The sequence below is a fragment of the Anabrus simplex genome, chromosome 6, assembly GCF_040414725.1.
Source record: "Anabrus simplex isolate iqAnaSimp1 chromosome 6, ASM4041472v1, whole genome shotgun sequence".
NCBI lineage: Eukaryota > Metazoa > Arthropoda > Insecta > Orthoptera > Tettigoniidae > Anabrus > Anabrus simplex.
Window position 1 is genome coordinate 158,537,403 of NC_090270.1, and position 19,843 is coordinate 158,557,245.

At 39.7% G+C, this 19,843-nt stretch overlaps 1 protein-coding gene across 1 annotated transcript in view; it reads left to right on the forward strand.

Annotated features, from left to right (window-relative positions):
- LOC136876242 (glutathione synthetase) overlaps positions 1 to 19,843 on the forward strand; it is a 226,809-nt gene that overhangs the window by 189,643 nt on the left and 17,323 nt on the right. Inside the window, exon 10 of the mRNA XM_067150023.2 lies at positions 9,365 to 9,642. Within this exon, the coding sequence (XP_067006124.1) occupies positions 9,365 to 9,642 (278 nt within the window). The remainder of the gene's footprint in view (positions 1 to 9,364; positions 9,643 to 19,843) is intronic.

Sequence of the window (19,843 nt, forward strand, 5' to 3'; positions counted from 1 at the left end):
TAACATATTAGTTAATTTCTTGTTTGCCAGAATAATTTTTTAATAAAAGGGAAAAATTATTCATAAACATGATGACAAAATATTTCTTGCTCATAAAACTATGGAAGTCACTGAATCTAGATTACCTCGTTAAACATAGTTTTACTGAGACTGTTAAAAGCAAGGGATGTAGTTACTGATGTATAGATATATTTCAAGCTTTACCCTGGCCAATTGAAAATTATCCATGCCAGTCAAGGCAGATATATGTCGAAATTTGTTCTCCCACTTTTTCTGTCTCACATTGGAAGTTCATAATATAGTAATGGAGCCTTTTTCACCTACAAACCATGTGAATATGAGAGTAAGTTATCTGTGACTTGGAGAGAAGGGTTTTATTCATTCATGCTTACGTGAATACAATTAAGTCGTGCAATGATTCATTAATTCATTCGTGTAGTCATTCATTTATACAAGTATGTTGAATGTGGAGGAGATCTCTGTACAGACTTATGATTAATACATAGGAGGGTCAGTCAGTATCATTTGAGACTTATATGACATAGACTATTTAACATAACCTTGGTCCATACAGTATTGCCAGGGATCTGGAAATCTACAGTTGATAGCATCAGGCACAGTACACACTCTAACATCAATTTGTAATTCATCACATGTTGAACATTTTCAAATAAATAAACATTTTCAGCTGAAGTGCTGAAAGCTGTAGAACACAGCACCCCAAATATTTCAAATGTTATTTGTGTGTGCAGTTTGTGATTGTCATCAACCAGTAGTGCTTGGACCAGCATAATCACAAATTGCACCGAGCCTTGTAAACATATGCAAAACATGCACTTTCCTTCCAAAGGAAGCACGCTATTCATCCATCTTTGACTTTGAAAATTCTTTCATTGTACACGAAGACATACACATTTAAAATAGTAGTACTTGCCTGTAGTCATTAAGCTACATAGACCCGACAGGCAGTTAGTGGCAAATAGCATGAAAAGTCTATATTGCTAAGTTTCACCGTTATGGATATTAAGTTAGGGTTCAAACATCAATGAGTACTACTTTCCCTCATATTATTCTGACTAAAACGTCCAATAGCAAGTTAAGACATATGTGTAGTTCAAGAAAACCTTCCATTCATTAGGAATCAAATATTATATAGGTAACAAGTAAATCAGTTCCAGGAAAGCTTAAAATACAGGTCATGAATCAGGTCTGTACAACAAGGAATTTTAATGTTTGATGAGAATTTTCCTAATACATGGGAGAAACCAAGATACTCATTGAAACAAGAATCAAAGAACATATCAGGGGAATTAAAAATAGAAGAATGGGAAAATTGCATGTAGCAAAACACATTCCCACCACCTGGTGTGCTTCATTATTTGACTGGACTGAAATATTATCCAGCATATCACAGCACTTTTCCAGGATAGTAGGAGAAGCAAGAAATAAAATGCATAAATAATTTCAACCAGGATTACAGCTGCAAACTTTTATAGAGTCTTGGCTGCCCCTGATAACTAGTTCAGAAGAACAGGAGATGACCCATCATCATATCCTGCAACGCTCCATGTGAGTTTCTGCATAGGTACTGATAATGAGTCGGAAAAAAGAAAATGCCTCGTACTGTAGTTAGATTGCAATTCAAATACTAAAATACTACTACTGAATTTAACTTTCATGATAGTAGATTTGGAAATGAATGTATATTTAATTCATAATGCATCCGTTGTTTAAATTTAATTATTGAACAGTTCCACCTCACAGGATCAGGAAAATCTAATCACAAATTTATTGTGCATATAAAAATTGTAACTGGCTACCAGCGTGTGAATTTGAGAACTATTTTGAGTTCAAAAAAAGTGTGTACTGAGAACAATGCTTCAAATTTTATTCATCCTAATTTATGAAAATACAATATATTTAACTAATTCTTCCCTCTGTAGGTGGGAGCGGTAGAGTACATTCACAGTATCCCCTTGCGTTTTAAGAGGTGACTGAAAAGGGGGACCAGGGGCAACACAACCACACTCTGAACTTTGGAGCGTGAGTTGGCAACCACTGTTCCCTTAGCTGAGTCTAGCATTGCTTCCACCTACTTGTGCCAGGCTCCTCATTTTCATCTATCCTGTCCAACCTCCCGTGGTCAACTCTTTTTCCCTTCTGACCGCCACCGGAATCAGGTTTGCGAGGCCTAGGGAGTAACTTTTATTTTCATGCTCATCATGGCCTTCCCCTTTCTTTACTTATACCTTTATTCTTTCAACTGTTAGACCTCTTCCATTTCTCCCATAGCGGTCCTCTTAAAACAGTAAACCACCACCACATTTAATTCTAACAGTAGTGCTATACAAAACGTTTGAATTAAGAATAGTTTTCAAACAAATCTGAATTGCACAAGTTTCAACTGGTATAAAAATGTACTGTCAACATTCAGGATTATTTACTCAATGTCATAATCATTTATGATAACTAAGTTCATCTACAAGATACTGACAGAACTACGTGTACCTGTCAACATTCTCACCAGCATGATGATGTTATAAAGGACTCTTCAAGTATTCTTCATCATCTTTACCGTAGCTCTCACTCTGTTTATCAACTCCTGTTCGATTCAGAAATAGTTATTGACACTTCAAGATTATCATATTTGAAATAACAACCATATTACATTCCATCAATCTGACGTAGCACTTAATTTGGCATTCAGGATCCTTGCGGTCATCTGCAACACCAGGCTGACAAACATAAAATGTATTTCTCTCTATGATACTTATATACCATTCCTTTTATTCGGATGCATGGCTAAATGGTTAGCGTGCTGGCCTTTGGTCACAGGGGTCCTGGGTTCGATTCCCAGCAGGGTCAGGAATTTTAACCATCATTGGTTAATTTTGCTGGCACGGGGGCTGGGTGTATGTGTTGTCTTCATTATAATTTCATCCTCATCTCGACGTGCAGGTCGCCTACGGACGTCAAATCAAAAGACCTGCACCTGGCGAGCCAAACATGTCCTCGCATAATCCCGGCACTAAAAGCCATACACCATTTCATTTCAGCATTCCTTTTACCTTTACAAGGTCTCACATATAAACTAAGACCGTCCAAGCAGTGTTTTTACTCTCCGATATGTAAGCTGCAGTATTGGAGGCACACACACAGTTCTTGACCTTGCAAGCAGCATGCACGTGTTTGAACTCGCAAGCATCAGTCACCAGTCTGAATCCCAGCTGTTAACATGGTGAGACAGTTATTATTGCAACACCGTATTTTTGTATGTAAAAGTTATTTTAAGTACGAGTTGGCCTGACGGGTATGCGATGCCTTTGTTCAGCAATTTCCTGATGAATTGCCACCTTCATGAGCACAGATTCACGTAATTGTAAATATGGGCACATGAACAGTTTTAACAGAGGAAAAGCTAGATGACATTGGTGCGAATCTTGAATAGTTACCAAATAAATTGCTCACGAAATTAGTACAAGTAGGGGTTTCGTTTCTTATGCCCACAGAGCTACAAAGCTGTTGCACATCAAACCGTACAGATTTACATGGGCTCATTGTTTAAAACCTGCTGATCCAACCACAAGTGCGATATTGTGAGTAGTGTCTTGCATCTTTGAATTATCGTTTATTTGACCCACAGTTCATGTTCTTTTGAGATGAGGCCTGGTTTCAATTTAATGGTCATGTGAACAGTCATAATTCTTGCTATTGGTGTGCATAAAATCCTCATTATGATATGATGGTGCGCTGTTAGTGCAAGACAAATAATTGGGCCTATTTTTTTTCGAGATGACAAAAAATGCAGAGAGGTACCAAGATGACATTTTGATGCTGTTCTTGCATCAGTTAATGGAATAAGAAAATATGTGTGGGTGGTTTCAAGAAGATTCGGCTTCTTTTTATACAGCAGAAGATTCCCTTCTTACAGTCTCGGAAGTGTTTGCAGACAGTGATCAGAGCTTCTCTATTTCCCCCTCATTCTCCAGATCTAACACTATGTGATTTTCTCTTGTGGGGTAAACTGAAAGAAAAACTGTATCGAAAAAATTCTCGCACATTGAAGGAACCGAAAGAAAATATTAATGAAATCAGAAACATTACAGTGGCAGAACTCACTCACATCAGCCAGAATATGGTTACCAGCAACCAGGAAGGATGACACTTCCAGCATCTTTTATAAGGTAGTATTTCATATAAGATTGTAGCCTATACGTGCTTTAAGCAGGTCAGCCTCGCTCGACATAAGTTCAGCTGAGGCAACTGCTGTACAAACACTGTGCAATTGGTCTTAGTTTATATAGATCCTATTTACACTGCCTAACAAAAAAAGTTAAGCACCCAGAAGGAGTGGTCCAATATTATCCAATTTCAGTGTCCGGTTCCATGGCTGTATGATTAGCATGCTGGCCACAGGAGTACTGGGTTCAATTCCCGGCAGGGTCAGGAATTTTAACTGTAATTGGTTAATTTCATTGGCACAGGGGCTGGGTGTATGTGTCATCTTCATAATTTCATCCTCATCATGACATGCAGGTCGCCTACGGGTGTCAAATCAAGAGACCTGCATCTGATGAGCCGAACTTGTCCTCGGACACTCCTGGCACTAAGAGCCATATGCCATTTCATTTCCCTTTCATCCCATTTCGGTATGCATGCATACCATTGACTTGTGAGTATATGATTAGATTTACAAGGATCTGTAATGTGTAGAATGCCCACCAGAGTGCATTCATGATGGCACCTTCCTGTTGTTAAGTTGTTACCAGTAAACTGCTGCAAGTCAGACAGTTAAGCGAGTTATCCAGGGAGGACTACGTACAGTACAAAGCACCCGCGATGCCTCACAGACGCGTTAGGCAGCCTATCCACCAGTTAACAGGATTTGACAGAAGCCGCATTGTGGGACTGCATGAGGCTGGTTGGTCGTATTGTGCAATTGCCTGGCATGTAGGTCATTCAGATGTCGCAGTGGCCCAGTGTTGGACTCATTGGGTACATGAGGGCACCCAGTCACGTCGTTTAGGTTCGGGTCGACCAAGGAACACTACCCCAAGGTAGGACCGTATGGTGCACCAAGCATTGCGGGGTCCCATAACTTCGGCACCCGCCATCCGTGAACATGTACTGGAGACAACATCTTGTGAGTTCTTGTACAGTGTCTCGATGATGCGCATCTGCAGTATTGGGGTCCTACTGCCCCATGCATTGGTTACCATTGACACCAGAAGACCAGTGTCTGTGTTTGGAGTGGTGCCTTGCCTGGGAGGCATGGTCAGAGGACAGCTGGCGTCTCATCATGTTCAGTGATGAGTCCCGCTTCTCCATAACTTCCAATAACCATCGTGTGCGGGTTTGGTGGGGTCGAGGACAAATCCTGCCCATATTATGGAAAGACACACAGGCGAAATACCTGGCATCATGGGGTGGGGAGCCATAGGATATGTGTTCAGGTCACCTCTAATAGTGCTTCGGCAGATTTTGACGGCTCACCGATATGTCACAGAGATTCTGTGTCTCTATGTCTTACCCCTTATGGAATAGCAACCTGGGACAGTGTTCCAATAAGATAATCCACATTCAAACACTGCACGTGTGTCTGTTGACTGCCTAGATCATGTTGAGATCCTCCCATGGCCAGCAAAATCCCCGGACCCCTCCATCATTGAACAGTTGTGGGAGGACATTGGAAGAGGAATCCGTCCCAGTACCAACCTGCGGGATCTGGAGGGACAGCTGCAACATCTGTGGATGAACTTGCCTCAGGAAAGTATCCAAAGGCTGTTTGATACCTTTCCGAACCACATATGAACATGCACTGGGACCAGGGGTGGTGTAACACCGTACTGACGTGGCGCAACATTCCACCACTAACTGCCAATGGCCTTGTCTGTTTCATCCCATATTGTAATCAGTTCAATAAAGGCACGTGGTCTTTCAGCATATATAGTTTCATTCACTTTCAACCACTCCTTGTGGGTGTTTAATTTTTTTTTTGTCAGGCAGTGTATTATCTAACTGTGATGTAGAGGAGCATGAGGCAAATAAAAATGGACTAGACAAGGAGAAATTTAAAAAAAGGAGTAAAAAATTAAAAGAAAAATGAGTTTGCCATCATAAAATTGTCTACCATAAAAAGGATTAGATTTTTGTTGGTGGAATTGACAACATTTTTGAGAAAGAAAAGTATTGATAGTAATGTTTTACTTTGTCCTCTCGGAAATTCAAGATGTTTCTGAGTTAAGGCCAATAAAGGCATGAAAATGAAGCCTTCCAAGGCCTTGTAAATTTAATTTTGACGGAATCAGAAGAGAACAAGAATTGACCAAGGGAAATTAAATAAAGCTGAAAGCAAAGAGCCTGGCACAAGTAAGTGGAAGCAATACCAGACTTCCTTCTTTCAGTCATCTCTTATGACAGGCACGGGATACTGAGGATGTAGTCTACTACCCCTGCCCACAGGCTGAAACATAGAGATGATCATAGTCCATGGAGTAGTGAAAGATTAATGTTGGTACTCAGTATAAAATGGTTAGTTCTAAGTTGATTGGCAGCCTTTGTGCCCTGAGAATTAATCCTGTACTAATTTCTGTTGCAAGTTAACTCCAGGTCAGTGAGCTTCAGCAGATGTAGCACTGTAGTTGCATTTTTTAATTTCTTGACTCCCAGTGAACTAAGTACAACTTTCTGCTATTACTTGGCAGCAGCACCACTACTTAAATTATGCACCATCACATTTCAGTGTTTTAGTATACTGTAGCACAGTGATGGCCAAACGCTGCACAGTTCAGAGTATGTACAGTTACCGCACACTGACTTGGCACGAATGAAGAGCTTAGTAGGCGTTTCCGCTCTCAAGGAGAAAGAGACGTAATGTGGTAGAGATCACTGACCAGAGAGTTGGCCAGGTATATTGTATGACTTTGACGGCTAGAGAACATAGTATACACGTTTCAGGACGGCGGTTTGTTGGAAGTGCTGTTGCAAACGCATTGCATTATAAAAAGCATATCAGGAAAGAGAAGAAGTAGTGAAAATTTGCAATCCTTTAAAACATATGTTTGTGAGAGGTTTTTCTCTATAATGAAAATTCACAAGCCATGGTTGCATGCAAGATTGTCGGTTGAAAGCTTGAGAAACAGCTTGCGTTTGTGTGTGTGCTGTACGTTTGTGCCAGATATTGGTTTCATCACTACTTTGACAAAGCGTTAATAAGATACAGAAGCATTTCGTATGTGATATATTGTTAAATAGATATATTGTTAAATAAATTGTTACTCAACCAAGGACATATCATATGGATTTGTATTTGTTTATTGTATATGATGTATAAACTGCAGTAAAATGATAACATAATATAATAATGTGCGGTGTGAAATTTTCGGACTCAGAAAGGATGACTACTATGACCAGCAGTATTCCCCTTCCGAATGGCTAGTCGAGTCTGTCATGCTGGGAGGAGGAGTTCCGGAGGGGTTGTAACCTTAACCCTTTCTATCCTGAATTATTTTTCTTATCAAAAAAAAATTTCACTGTTCTTACTGTGTTATTTGGCTTTCAAATAAGATATTATGACCATTTTTTAAGAAATTCCCATTGTAATTATTGAAGTAATTATTATAGCCATATGGCAACTTTGGGACATGGTGTCAAAGTAATAGGCACTCACTAAATTTCATATTCTTATTGCGCAGTTCGTATACATCACAATAAACATGTCAATTAATATAGTAAAACAGTGAAAAAGTTAAAATTACGGTTGAATACATCACAATAAACACATCAATTAATATAGTAAAACAGTGAAAAAATTAAAATTACAGTTGAATACTAAATATGATGTGGGCATAGTTCTTCTGAATTTTAACTAACGATTGTGAAATGGCAAGAAGCGGTCATTATTCCCGTTCAAGATAAGCCAACCTTGCACTTCTTGCACATCACCCTGGTGAAACCCACTTTACAGTTCCTACACTTCTGTTTTTTTGGAATATAAACTGGCCAGTTAGCTTAACCCATCAAACCTCACATCAGAAACTGGCATGGCTACTTTTGGCCTTCTTTTCACAGTAGGCTGCAAGCTTGGTTGACCTCTTTTCCGAATTTGTGACTTTCCTGCAGTTGAGTGAATTCGCAATCACAGTCTGAAATTTCAACAATGAAAGTGCAAGGAGAATCAAAATCATATTTTCTCCACTTTGGATAAACTTTAATTTTGTCAATTGATGTTGATGCTGTATCTCTGGATGTTTGCTGCAGTCGTGTAGATGAAGCGTTATGTCTATTACATCAGAATTATCTACTGCAGAAAGATTGGGCCTATGACTCAGTGCAGCCATATCTACTGAATTTGGTGGTTCATCAGTTGTAACACTCCTGCGAACAATATTCTGTTCTACTGTTTCAGGTTCATCGTCATCAATATCAACATCTGATAAATCCCCATCAGGAATTACTGCCTCATTCAGGATAAAGTCAAAATCTTTATGTGACAGTGGGAGGTTGGGGTTCTACCAAGAAAACATCTCTTGTTAGGTTATGTGACTACGTCAAAAAATAACTCGTAACCTTAGTTTTAATACCAATGACCTATATGTACTAATAAAGAAATAATAATACAGTACAGTACACAGTACATTCATCAAGAAACTTGAATCATATGAGATTAGGGTATGAAAATCTACGAGTAAACAAATGTGTACTACCTAACCTCCAATGACTGTAGTTGCCATGTGGTAATAATTATTTTAGGAACGGATTACAGTAAAATACATTGGAGATATGACTTCATTCATAGTAAAAATATAATTTAGAGTCTTTTACTGACATGTATCTAATATTATTTAATGCCTTATGCTTCAAATAAACTGTTTATTCACAGTTGAAAACGAAGGCCGCCATTCACATTCCATGTTTGAAGCAGCTGTTGAGACTTAAACAGAACACATGGGGCTCTAACAGTGTTACCAACTTCAGAACCACAATTATTTTGAAGAAAAGATATCCAAGTGGCTAATATGGGTAAAATAGCACGGTGTTCAGTATAATATCGTTTCTGTAAAGGGTAAAAGTAATTGTTGCCATATGGTAGGTATGGGTAACAAAGGGTTAATGTGCAAGCATGAGCCAGCTCATCGTTCAGCATATCAGTGTGCTGCACAGGTGTGACATTCCTGGCCACCGCTGCTGTAGCAGTTACTGTTTGCGAGCATTTGCACCTACAGTCTTCGGAGGAACGATACCCATATGTGAAGTTTCATTGATATCAGGTTTTTAAATTTGTTTATTAGGATACACAATGTACTTTAAGAGAGTTTGTGTGTTGTATGAATGATTTGAGATGAATGTTTTATTATTTCAATAGGACGAGCTAGGTGAAAAAGCAATTCAGTTGGCCATGAGTAAACCAGAGCACTATGTCTTGAAGCCACAGAGAGAGGGCGGTGGTAACAATGTATATGGTCCAAAAGTACGTGACGCTATTGAAAGAATGAAGTCTTCCAAAGAACGCACAGCATGGATTCTGATGGATCGCATTTTACCACCTGTTCAGCATACTTACCTCATCAAGCCTGGTGCTACAGAGCCTCTAAAGCTTATTGACATTGTCTCAGAGCTTGGAATATATGGAGTAATTATTGGGTAAGTCTCAAGATATTTATAGCAACTCTTTAAGTATTACCTTCTGTGTATTTTACTTTGTTACTTTCATTTTTCATTTTCTGCTTATTCACTGTTTCTTTCATATCTGTCTGTTTGCACATTATTATCGTGTTTCAGAATTCAGTTATTTGTGGTACATAAGTTTGTGCATACACAAAAGGCTTCTTCATTACTATACTTCCATATTATCAATATCATTTTTAAAGGCCAGGCTGATTGCCTCAAACAGTTGAGTGTTGGCATTCTGAGCCCAAGTTGGTGAGTTTGAATCTATCTCTGGTGGTATTTGAAGGTTTTCAAATATGTCAGCCTTACCAGCAAGTAAAAGAACTCCTCCAAGACAAATACATTGGTATCTCTGAAAAACATAAAAGTTTTTGATATCTGGAGCCATCTCTATTCAGTTTAGACTCAGTTAATTTATAACTGTTATAATTAGTTTAGGGAGACTGAGGAACCTAACCGTTATAAACATTATAAAATTAAAAACCCCATAAAAGTTGTTTAATGGGATGTAAAACCAGTGGTTGTTGTTGTTGTTGCTTTTCCAAAACTGTTTTAGTAAATAAGATTTTATAAATTAAATAAAATCAATACCAGCAGACTTGAGGCATTTGAAATGTCGTGCTTCAATTAATTCTTAAAATTAAATGGACAGAAAAAATAACAAATTCCTAGGTCTTACAAATAATAAAGCAGAGGAAATCGGTGCTCAGAACAATTAAAAGCAGACACCTGTCATGGTGGGAGCTATATCCTATGGCACTTGATGATAATTATATCAAAGGCCTACATTATTTGATAATAAAGCTCCTGGTTTCGATTGTATCCTAGATGAACTGCTAAAGCCCGTCTCTTTGGCAGCCATCACTGCTTCGTGCCAGTGGATAAAGGCAAACTAACACCTGGCCAAGGGGATGGAAAAAATCCGTCTTTATCCCACTGCCTAACGGTACGTCCGTAGTGCACCACTTCTCGCTTTGTCGCGTGAACTGCGCCGGTTGCAAGCAGCGAGATGAACCCGTGCGGTTCTAGCTGGTGGTGGTTATAGTGCACCTCTCGCGGAAGCATCTATCAGTAGGCAACATGGAGTTGTCACGCGAAGATCTGTTGTGTATGTTGTTGACAACAGATAATATTTATCATAAAATATGAAATTAAAAAGGTCCACGAAAATAATTTTTTTTTGCTAGTTGCTTTACGTTACACCGACACAGATAGGTCTTATGGCGATGATGGGATAGGAAAGGCTTAAGAGTTGAAAGGAAGCAGCCATGGCCTTAATTAAGGTACAGCCTGGTGTGAAAACGTGAAACCACGGAAAACCATCTTCAGGGTGCTGCCGACAGTGGGATTCGAACCCACTATCTCCCGGATGCAAGCTCACAGCCGCGCGCCCCTAACTGCACGGCCAACTCACCCAGTACGAAATGAACAGAACTAGCCTTAAAATAGGGGAATACCATACTTTGTTACCTCAACTGAAAGGTTACCCCGAGAAATTTTATGAATATTTCCGAATGGATGAACAGACTACATCTTGAACAAAATTGAATGCTGGATAAGGAAAGGATGGTGTAACTTTCATCAACAGAAATTTCTTCCAGAAGAACGTCTTAGGGTAACTTGAGGAAAGTAGTTTTGAATTATTCGTTTTTGATTGTTTTATTTATACAAAAGAGAAAATGAGATGGTGTGGTAATTTTGAACAGAATTTTATAACAATAGTTATAAACATTTAATTACCAAGCTCGATAGCTGCAGTCGCTTAAGTGCGGCCAGTATCCAGTATTGAAAATGTTTATCATTACACTTTTTAACGTAACACAAATTCACCAAACAGTTTTGTTTGACGCAGTGCACAATGTCTCAAATGCACCACCATGAAGTGCGGTCTGAACGGTCTGTTAATTTGAGTATGAAGTACCACTATGACTGGAATTAGGGCTAGGAATGTGTGGAATATCCTGGGTACTCGGGTAAACAAACTCGTCAACTAATTGCTGAACCCTATTTCTGAACTTCAGTTTCAAATGTTGCGTTATTTTGCTTACGTAAGGCAAAAGGCTTCGAAAGAACAATGCATCATCATTGTCGTCAATCTGCGTTCTTGTATGATGCGTTCCAATAAAGAAGCCTTTTTTTCCTCTATCAGTATAATTTTCTTGTTATACTTTGAACTTAGTTCGTCTCGCTTCCTTTATCTTGGCAAGCCTATGGTTTCATCCTGCTGTGTTTCCTGAGCTGTGAGTTATTTTTCCACTTCCTGAACACCCACCGTAAGTTCAATTCCACACCCAGCAGCAGTGTGAGCAACCATTTCAAAATGGTAATTTTCCTGATGAACTGCAGTTTTAATGTTTTTCAAGTTGCTCGACGTAGTTATTGGTTTAACAATGCCCTCTAAAAATATCAATGATTTAGAATATGGCCACTTGGATTCTGGATGAGCTCCAGCATCACCTGAATGACAGGGAGGGAACTTTCACATTTCTATGGCGAAGTGGTCTCTCAGATACTTCCACTTTTTCTGCAGAACCCCATCTGAGAAAACAAACAGAATTATTAGTGTATTGATTGATTATTTACTTAGTTTTATACTGTTAATAACTCGCTGATCATCTGAAGTCCCGTTCAACAACTATTCAACCATTAGGAAAAATCTGAAAACACACATTACTGTGAAATGCGGTAATATTTAGTAACTACTAATGTAGTTGTTTGATATAATAATGACAACTTAATTTGTGTTGTTAATAATAATAATAATAATAATAATAATAATAATAATAATAATAATAATAATAATAATAATAATAATAATTCAAGAACTGTCTATTTTTCACTTACCATCTTCAACACCCATTTCAGCAGCTATTTCCTTCCATGCTTCGTCAACAACTCCGGCATGGGCTTGCAACCTTTTGTCCCAAATTACACTTTTCATAAATACTTTGGAGATTCAAATGTATTTATCTGCTTCTATTTTATAAAAGCAAGAGTGAGACCTACGTGCGCATTCAGAAGAACAGACTGACCGGGCATGTTGGGCAGTAAGCGGTTCAAGCGGGGAAAAGAAATAATAATTATTTCCTGTTAAAGCGGGTAGAAGCGGTTTGAGCTGGTTAACGCAGATAGGCGGGTGCACTGTGGCCGCCTCAATCAGTTTTCACTATCTTCTTTCCCGCTCGCCCGCCGTGATAAAGCGGGAAGCAGTGCACTATGGCCGTACCCTAAGAAAGGAGATGTCAATGACTGCTCAAATTATTGTACTATACCTTTGATTCCACACGCTAGCAAAGTTGTTCTAAAAATCATACAGAAACATCTTGCACCCATTCTTGAAGCTCAGTTGCCCGATGTTCAAGCTGGTTTCCGTCAAGGTCATGGCACCCGTGATCATATTGCTAATATGCGGTGAATCATTGAGAAAACAGTCTACATGTGTTTTATTGACTACAGAAAAGCATTTGACTGTGCTGAACATGACAGACTATGGGAAGTCATGCTGGACTTGGGGGTACCATTACATCTGACTCTTGATACGTTCGCTTTATACAGAACAAGAGACAGCAGTTTGCACACCATATGGCGACATTGAATGGTTTAAAATTGAAAAGGGTGTCCATCATGGCTGCATGCAGAAATACTTATGCGGAAGTTAAATTTAGAGGAAATGGACATTGGTGTGAAGATTGGAGGAAGAACTATAAACAATATGAGATATGCTGATTATATAACCCTGTTGACAAAAATAGAATACGATATAAAGCTTTTAATTTTCTGCCTCAAAGATGAAAGTAAAAAACTTGGGCCTCTATCTCATTATTAAAATTACCAAAGTTATGACTACAGATGAGGGTGGTACAGTTTGTCTAAAGCTAAATTGGGTGGAGATAGAAAGTTTGGAGGATTTCATCTTCTTGGAAGTCAAAATCAGTCAAAGTGGAGTGCGGTCTTGAAATTAAGACTGATTTTGCGTGGACGAATCATTATGATGACTATGTCCCCGATCTGGAAGAGCAGATATATCAGTTTGGCTACGAGGTACGGATTCAAAAACACCCCCACATTACTTAACGCCCTTGAAAGGGCCTTGGCCTGCCCAGCGACCGCTGCTCAGCCCGAAGGCCTGCAGATTATGAGGGGTCGTGTGATCAGCACGACGCATCCTCTCGGCCATTATTCTCTGCTTTCAAGACCAGGGCCGCCATCTCACCATCAGATAGCTCCTCAATTCTAATCATGTATTCTGATTGGACCTCGAACCAGCCCTCAGGTAGAGAGAAAAATCCCTGTACTGGCCGGGAATCGAACCTGGGGCCTCCGGGCGAGAGGCAGGCACACTACCACTACACCACGGGGCCCGCTAAGTACAGATTAGTCAATGAGATTGTGATTATATTTCCACTGTTCATGTATGGATGCAAGGGCTAGACGCTGAAACAGGCAGACAAGAGGAAGATCAACACTTTTGAGCTCTGGTGTTGGCAAAGACTCTCACAAATACCATGGACTGTAAAAATCACCAATAAGGCAGTTTTAGAGTGCATCAAGCCCTGTATGTCATTGGTTGGTATGATTATGAAGCTGAGACTAGCATACTTCGACCACGTTATGTGATCAGATGCATTGGAAAAAGTTACAGGTTAGGTATTCATTTTGTATTATTAGTATCACGTATTACATTGTAGGAATACTGTGTGTATTTGTTGATGTAGAGGAGTCATTGTTTGGACGTTGTAAGAACTCTGTATTAAACTGGTGGTATTCTGTATCTGAAAGTGGGAAATCTTTGTAAAAACAAGAAAACTAAATATACAGAGTTGTGCAAGATTTTTTATTTTATTTTATTTTATTTTATTTTTTATTTTATTTTACTTTTTTAATTTATTATTTTTTGGCCCAAAATGACGTGGGTCTCCGGACAATGTCAAGGCCTCAGTGTGCAAAACTTGTGTGTCACAATTTCAAACGGCATGCCACATGTGATAAACATGGAAGATTGGGATTAGCTAGTACAGAGAAATCATGTGACTTATAGAAGTCTATTTTATGGCTGGTTTGATGGAAGAGAGGTCTTGTTGGTGTTGAGTAGTGGGAATATGGAGATCGGATTGTCCTGCTTGAAGTGTGCATTGTTCAGCCATATTGTATGCTGGTGTCTGACCGTTGGAAATTTGTCTCGTCTATGGATGTCCGGTTGGGATGTACTGCAGGATTAGAGATCATTATATGATGAAAATGAAAACCTACAACCTATTTTCCAGTCTTTCATTGTATGATATCTACACTAAATGTTATGTACCCTATGAAGTGCTACGCCAATGTATGAAGGTTGGAACTTAAATAGTGTCAACTATTTATTTACAACAGATACAAGAGTGTTACATGTTAGCAACCTTTACTGTCCTTCAATATTGTCACTAGTGTTGCGTATAACCCGTTGCCAACGATGTGGAAGTCGTAGTATACCTTTAGCAGAGTCTGTTCTGTTGATGGTGCGAATGGAGCAGTTTGCTGTCTGTCGAATCTCTGCAACAGTTCTGAAGTGAATGCTCACGAGTCGTCTGGTTTCAATCACTGTCTAGTAATGCGGCAAGAGCATGCACTTCTTCTTCACTCATAGGACAACCTGCCCGATGAATGTCCGCCACAGTTTGCCGACCATCGTTGAAGGCTTTTACCCAACATGCCAGTGTTCTGTAAGGCAATGCCTCTTGAAGACCTTGATGACACTGTCATGCTGTACGACCTCTGGCACATTCAATCTTGTTCCAACTCCGTTGTTCCTGTTTGGAAAATATAGTGACAACGTTATGTTAGACCGCTAGCTCACACGTGACTCTGTTTCTCTCGCTTGTGCGCACGCAGGTGATGTGGAATGGGCGAGTCCATTTGCTCTGAGGTAAGGCAGGTATGTAACCAGTGTGTGCTATCAGCGACAATATTAGATTCCTTGCATAGCATCTCCATAGCAGTGTTGCCACTTTTTAATTTCCAACCCTCGTACTTGGCGTAATATGTGAGTATGATTTCAATATAAAATAAAGAACCAAGTGCTTGTCACCTAAGTTATTGCAGAGTATGGCTGAGGTATGGTGGCATTTAACATCAACCTCCAACTACAGTACAATCATCAACCAACCACTACACATCAATTCGATATGGTGTAGCAAGTTATACTGCATAGGTTTGTGATCCCATTATTCAGACTAGCCAGATTGTATACAAAATGAAGTAAAGGTTTTGTGTATACATGTACAGTGAGTTTGGCGTGTGGCAAAGGACGGAGAAAGTCCGAATACAGTGTTGATAAAAATGGTCATTGTACCAGCTAATTTAATAAGCTTGTAATTATGACATGTAAATTCTGTGCGGGTTGTAAATAAGAAGAGATAAACCGTGTATGTCTGATGTTTTGATTTATGTTTTATATTTCTGAGGAGGTTAAGTTTTTAAGTATATGTATATATTTTAATGGACAGTGTGTTATTCAGACAAGAATAACCTTCTTGGTATGTCCTAATGCCTTCACTTTCAGTTGAACAAGTCATCAGGTTAGGAATTCAAGTCGGGATATCATCAGCTTATGACCCCACCCTGGAGAATAAATTATTCTCATGCTTATTTCATATTGTGTATCATCAAGTACACTGGCGCCCAATCAGTTTTCTTTTGTTAGTTCTGTTCCAGAACAGTGAATTAAATGTAAATGTATTGGGGAGTCCAGACAGCTGTAGTTGCTGCTAGTGTGTTACAGCAGTTTCATTTATATAATGACAGTAATAATAATCATAATAGATGTATGAACATTACCCTTTGTAGTGCAAGCTTAAAGTGAATGTCTTCAGTTTTAGTTCTACTTAGCTGGTGATCACATTATAGAGCTTGTGTTTGGTTGGTACAAGTACGGAGTAGAAGTGCAAAATGATCAAAATGAAAGTGATACTGGAAAATATGTCGGTGAAACAGCTCAAAGACGAACTCGCCAAGAGAAATCTCCCAATGAACGGGAAGAAGAAATCGCTCCAGACACAGTTATGGGAAGATCTCGTTGAAAAAGGAGAAGATCCCGAAAAGTTTTTCATCGAAATCGACGAAGATTACGACGAAACATCGGAAGATCAGGTAAGTATTCCCAAAATGTCTTCTAAATTAATGGCCATAATCCAGGCAGTCAAAGACAAGATTTCAGACGTCAGTTCCAGCCTAACAGGACAGATTGCAGATCAACATTTCAGACTTAAATGACAAACTTTCAGGCAAAAATTCAGACAAAATTTCTCAAGCTAACTGGACATATATCACAAGTGTACACGCAGGTTTACAAAGTTGAACAGGGCCTAGAATCGAAAATTTCAGCCGAAAATGACGAATAATAAATAAATGAATAAATAAACAAACAAAGAAACAAAGAGGTTGAGGGGAAAATTTCTACTGTTCAGGGAAATTTTGAAAGCTGTATATCTGCCATCGAGGGAAATTTTAGGAGCGGTATTTCTGCTGTTGAAGGAAGGTTAGAAAACCAGATTTCGACCATCAAGGGCGATGTGCATTATATAAGGGAAACCATCCTTCACGCAGTAGGAAATAGATGAACTCAAACAGGACGTAGTGCCGCACCTCTAACCCCTTCAAACCTAACCGGCAATACAGGACACCTAGACCCGAAGGTGATTATAGAGACCCTTCCGGAATTCCACGGGCAACTGGAAGAGAACCTGACTAGTTCCTCGAAGGATCTGTCAGTCCGTTAGGAAGGACTAACCTACCAGAGGACATCTTCGTGCAACTCATCACACCACGATTAAAGGGGCAAGCCGCTACTTTTGGAATAACTTGAAGGGTCTAAATTTAAACTGGACAACTTCAAGAGGGAATTCCTTGCTAGGTTTAATTTAGAATGGGTGAAGAGCTACGTGAAAAGGAAGCTACTGACTGAGGCACAACCCACTGGCATGCAAGCTAGCGCCTTCGTCCTACAGAAGTACCAACTCTTCAAGCATCTGCATCTGGAAGGAAGCGAAAACGAGATTTTACCAGACATCACAGAGCTGCTGTACGATAAGATTCGACCCCTAGTAAAAGTATCACAACCGAGAACTTTTGATGATCTACGCAGAATCATCGCCAAGCTGGAAGAGGAACACATGAGCAAAGCTGCGGAAGAGGCCAATATAGATAGGAAGTGCTACCAGTGTGGAAGAACGGGACACCTGAAGAACAAGTGCCCAGCCTTGACGTCAGAGAAACTAGTCCGGCCCATTCTGGATTAAGAGGGGATGGGACCGTGAATAGGAAGGCGCCTCAAGAACTGACAGACGAGCAACCTTGGTCAAGTAGGAGAGGGATTGGTCAGATTGCAAATTAAACAGACCAACCCCAGAGACGAGAATTTTTCAGCCATACTCAACAGCCAAGCAAGCCATTCATTTGTCAACAGATTGTTGCCAGATTACTACCGCCTATTGAAGTCTCACCACCTCGGAAGGGTAATGGGAGCAGAGGACGGGGTAACCTATTCCATCCAAGGACAGACTAACCTAACCGCTAAATGTATGAGCATGCCTATTGTAATTGATATTGCAGTGATTCAGAACCTGATACCTGACATCATATTAGGTCATGACTCTCCTGACTCGCAAGGATACGGAAGACGATGTAGACCTGGGATATTTCCACTTAACACATCTTTGACCGAGTGAAGAAGAGAAGCTGAGACACACCTTAAAGGACTTTCCGGAGGTCGTCACCAGTAAAATAGGATGGACTACCATGGTAACGCACACCATTGAATGCAGTGCTCCCTCACCCATCAAGCAACGTCCATATCCAATCAACCCGGATAAGTGCAACTTCTGATGATATAGATGTTGATTCTCATAGGGAATCTGAAATATTTGTCCTGAATGAGCAAATTTATAATACCAATATAAATGGTCCGTTATTGGACATTATAAATTTTCCAGCTAGCTCATTCTTGGTTGCCAGCGTTTCGCCCTCATGTGCTAGGGTGGGCTCATCAGTTGGTACCTAGCACACATACCAATACGCTGGCTAGTGCATACCGTGGAGGCCACTGCGTAGGCTAACTGGAGCCACCGGCAGTGTCAATGCACTAGGAGACTTTGTCTCATCACTAAAAATTGATGCCTGCTTGGCTATCAGATGATATAGATGTTGATTCCCATAGGGAATCTGAAATATTTGTCCTGAATGAGCAAATTTATAATACCAATATAAAGGGTCCGTTATTGGACATTATAAATTTTCAGCTAGCTCATTCTTGGTTGCCAGCGTTTTGCCCTCGTGTGCTAGGGTGGGCTCATCAGTTGGTACCTAGCACACATACCAATACGCTGGCTAGTACATACCGTGGAGGCCACTGCGTAGGCTAACTGGAGCCACTGGCAGTGCCAATGCACTATATCATCTGATGGCCAAGCAGGCATCAATTTTTAGTGATGAGACAAAGTCTCCTAGTGCATTGGCACTGCCGGTGGCTCCAGTTAGCCTACGCAGTGGCCTCCACGGTATGCACTAGCCAGCGTATTGGTATGTGTGCTAGGTACCAACTGATGAGCCCACCCTAGCACACGAGGGCGAAACGCTGGCAACCAAGAATGAGCTAACTGGAAAATTTATAATGTCCAATAACGGACCATTTATATTGGCATTATAAGTGCAATTTCGTCATCCAGAAGTTTCAAGAGAAGGAAGGGCAGGGTCTCATCGAACCCTCTACATCCTTGCACATTATAAATTTCATATTAGAGCCCCGTATTATCAAAGTATCAACTTGTGAAAATTTAAGTTTATAATTCCACCTTTACAATACTACAATACTGTAATTGTCTTTATTGAAAAGACTACATTAGACTATACTCGTGATACATGTTTCGTCCTCTTACGGGACATCTTCAGTTACACATACAAACATTGAAAATAAGGTGAGGACACGTTGAAATAAAAATTCTTTAGATCTTGTGACGTGGCATGTTGGCGTCTTGTCAATCTTGAATGTTAAAATGGTGCAGCATGAAGTCCATTTAAAACACAGATTAAAATGTTGTTATATGCATAGAATTGCCCAATTATAAAACACCTTGAGTGGCTGTGCGAATAAAAGGAGATGCATATTGTACATAAAATAGTGTTATAATAATGCCACATTAAA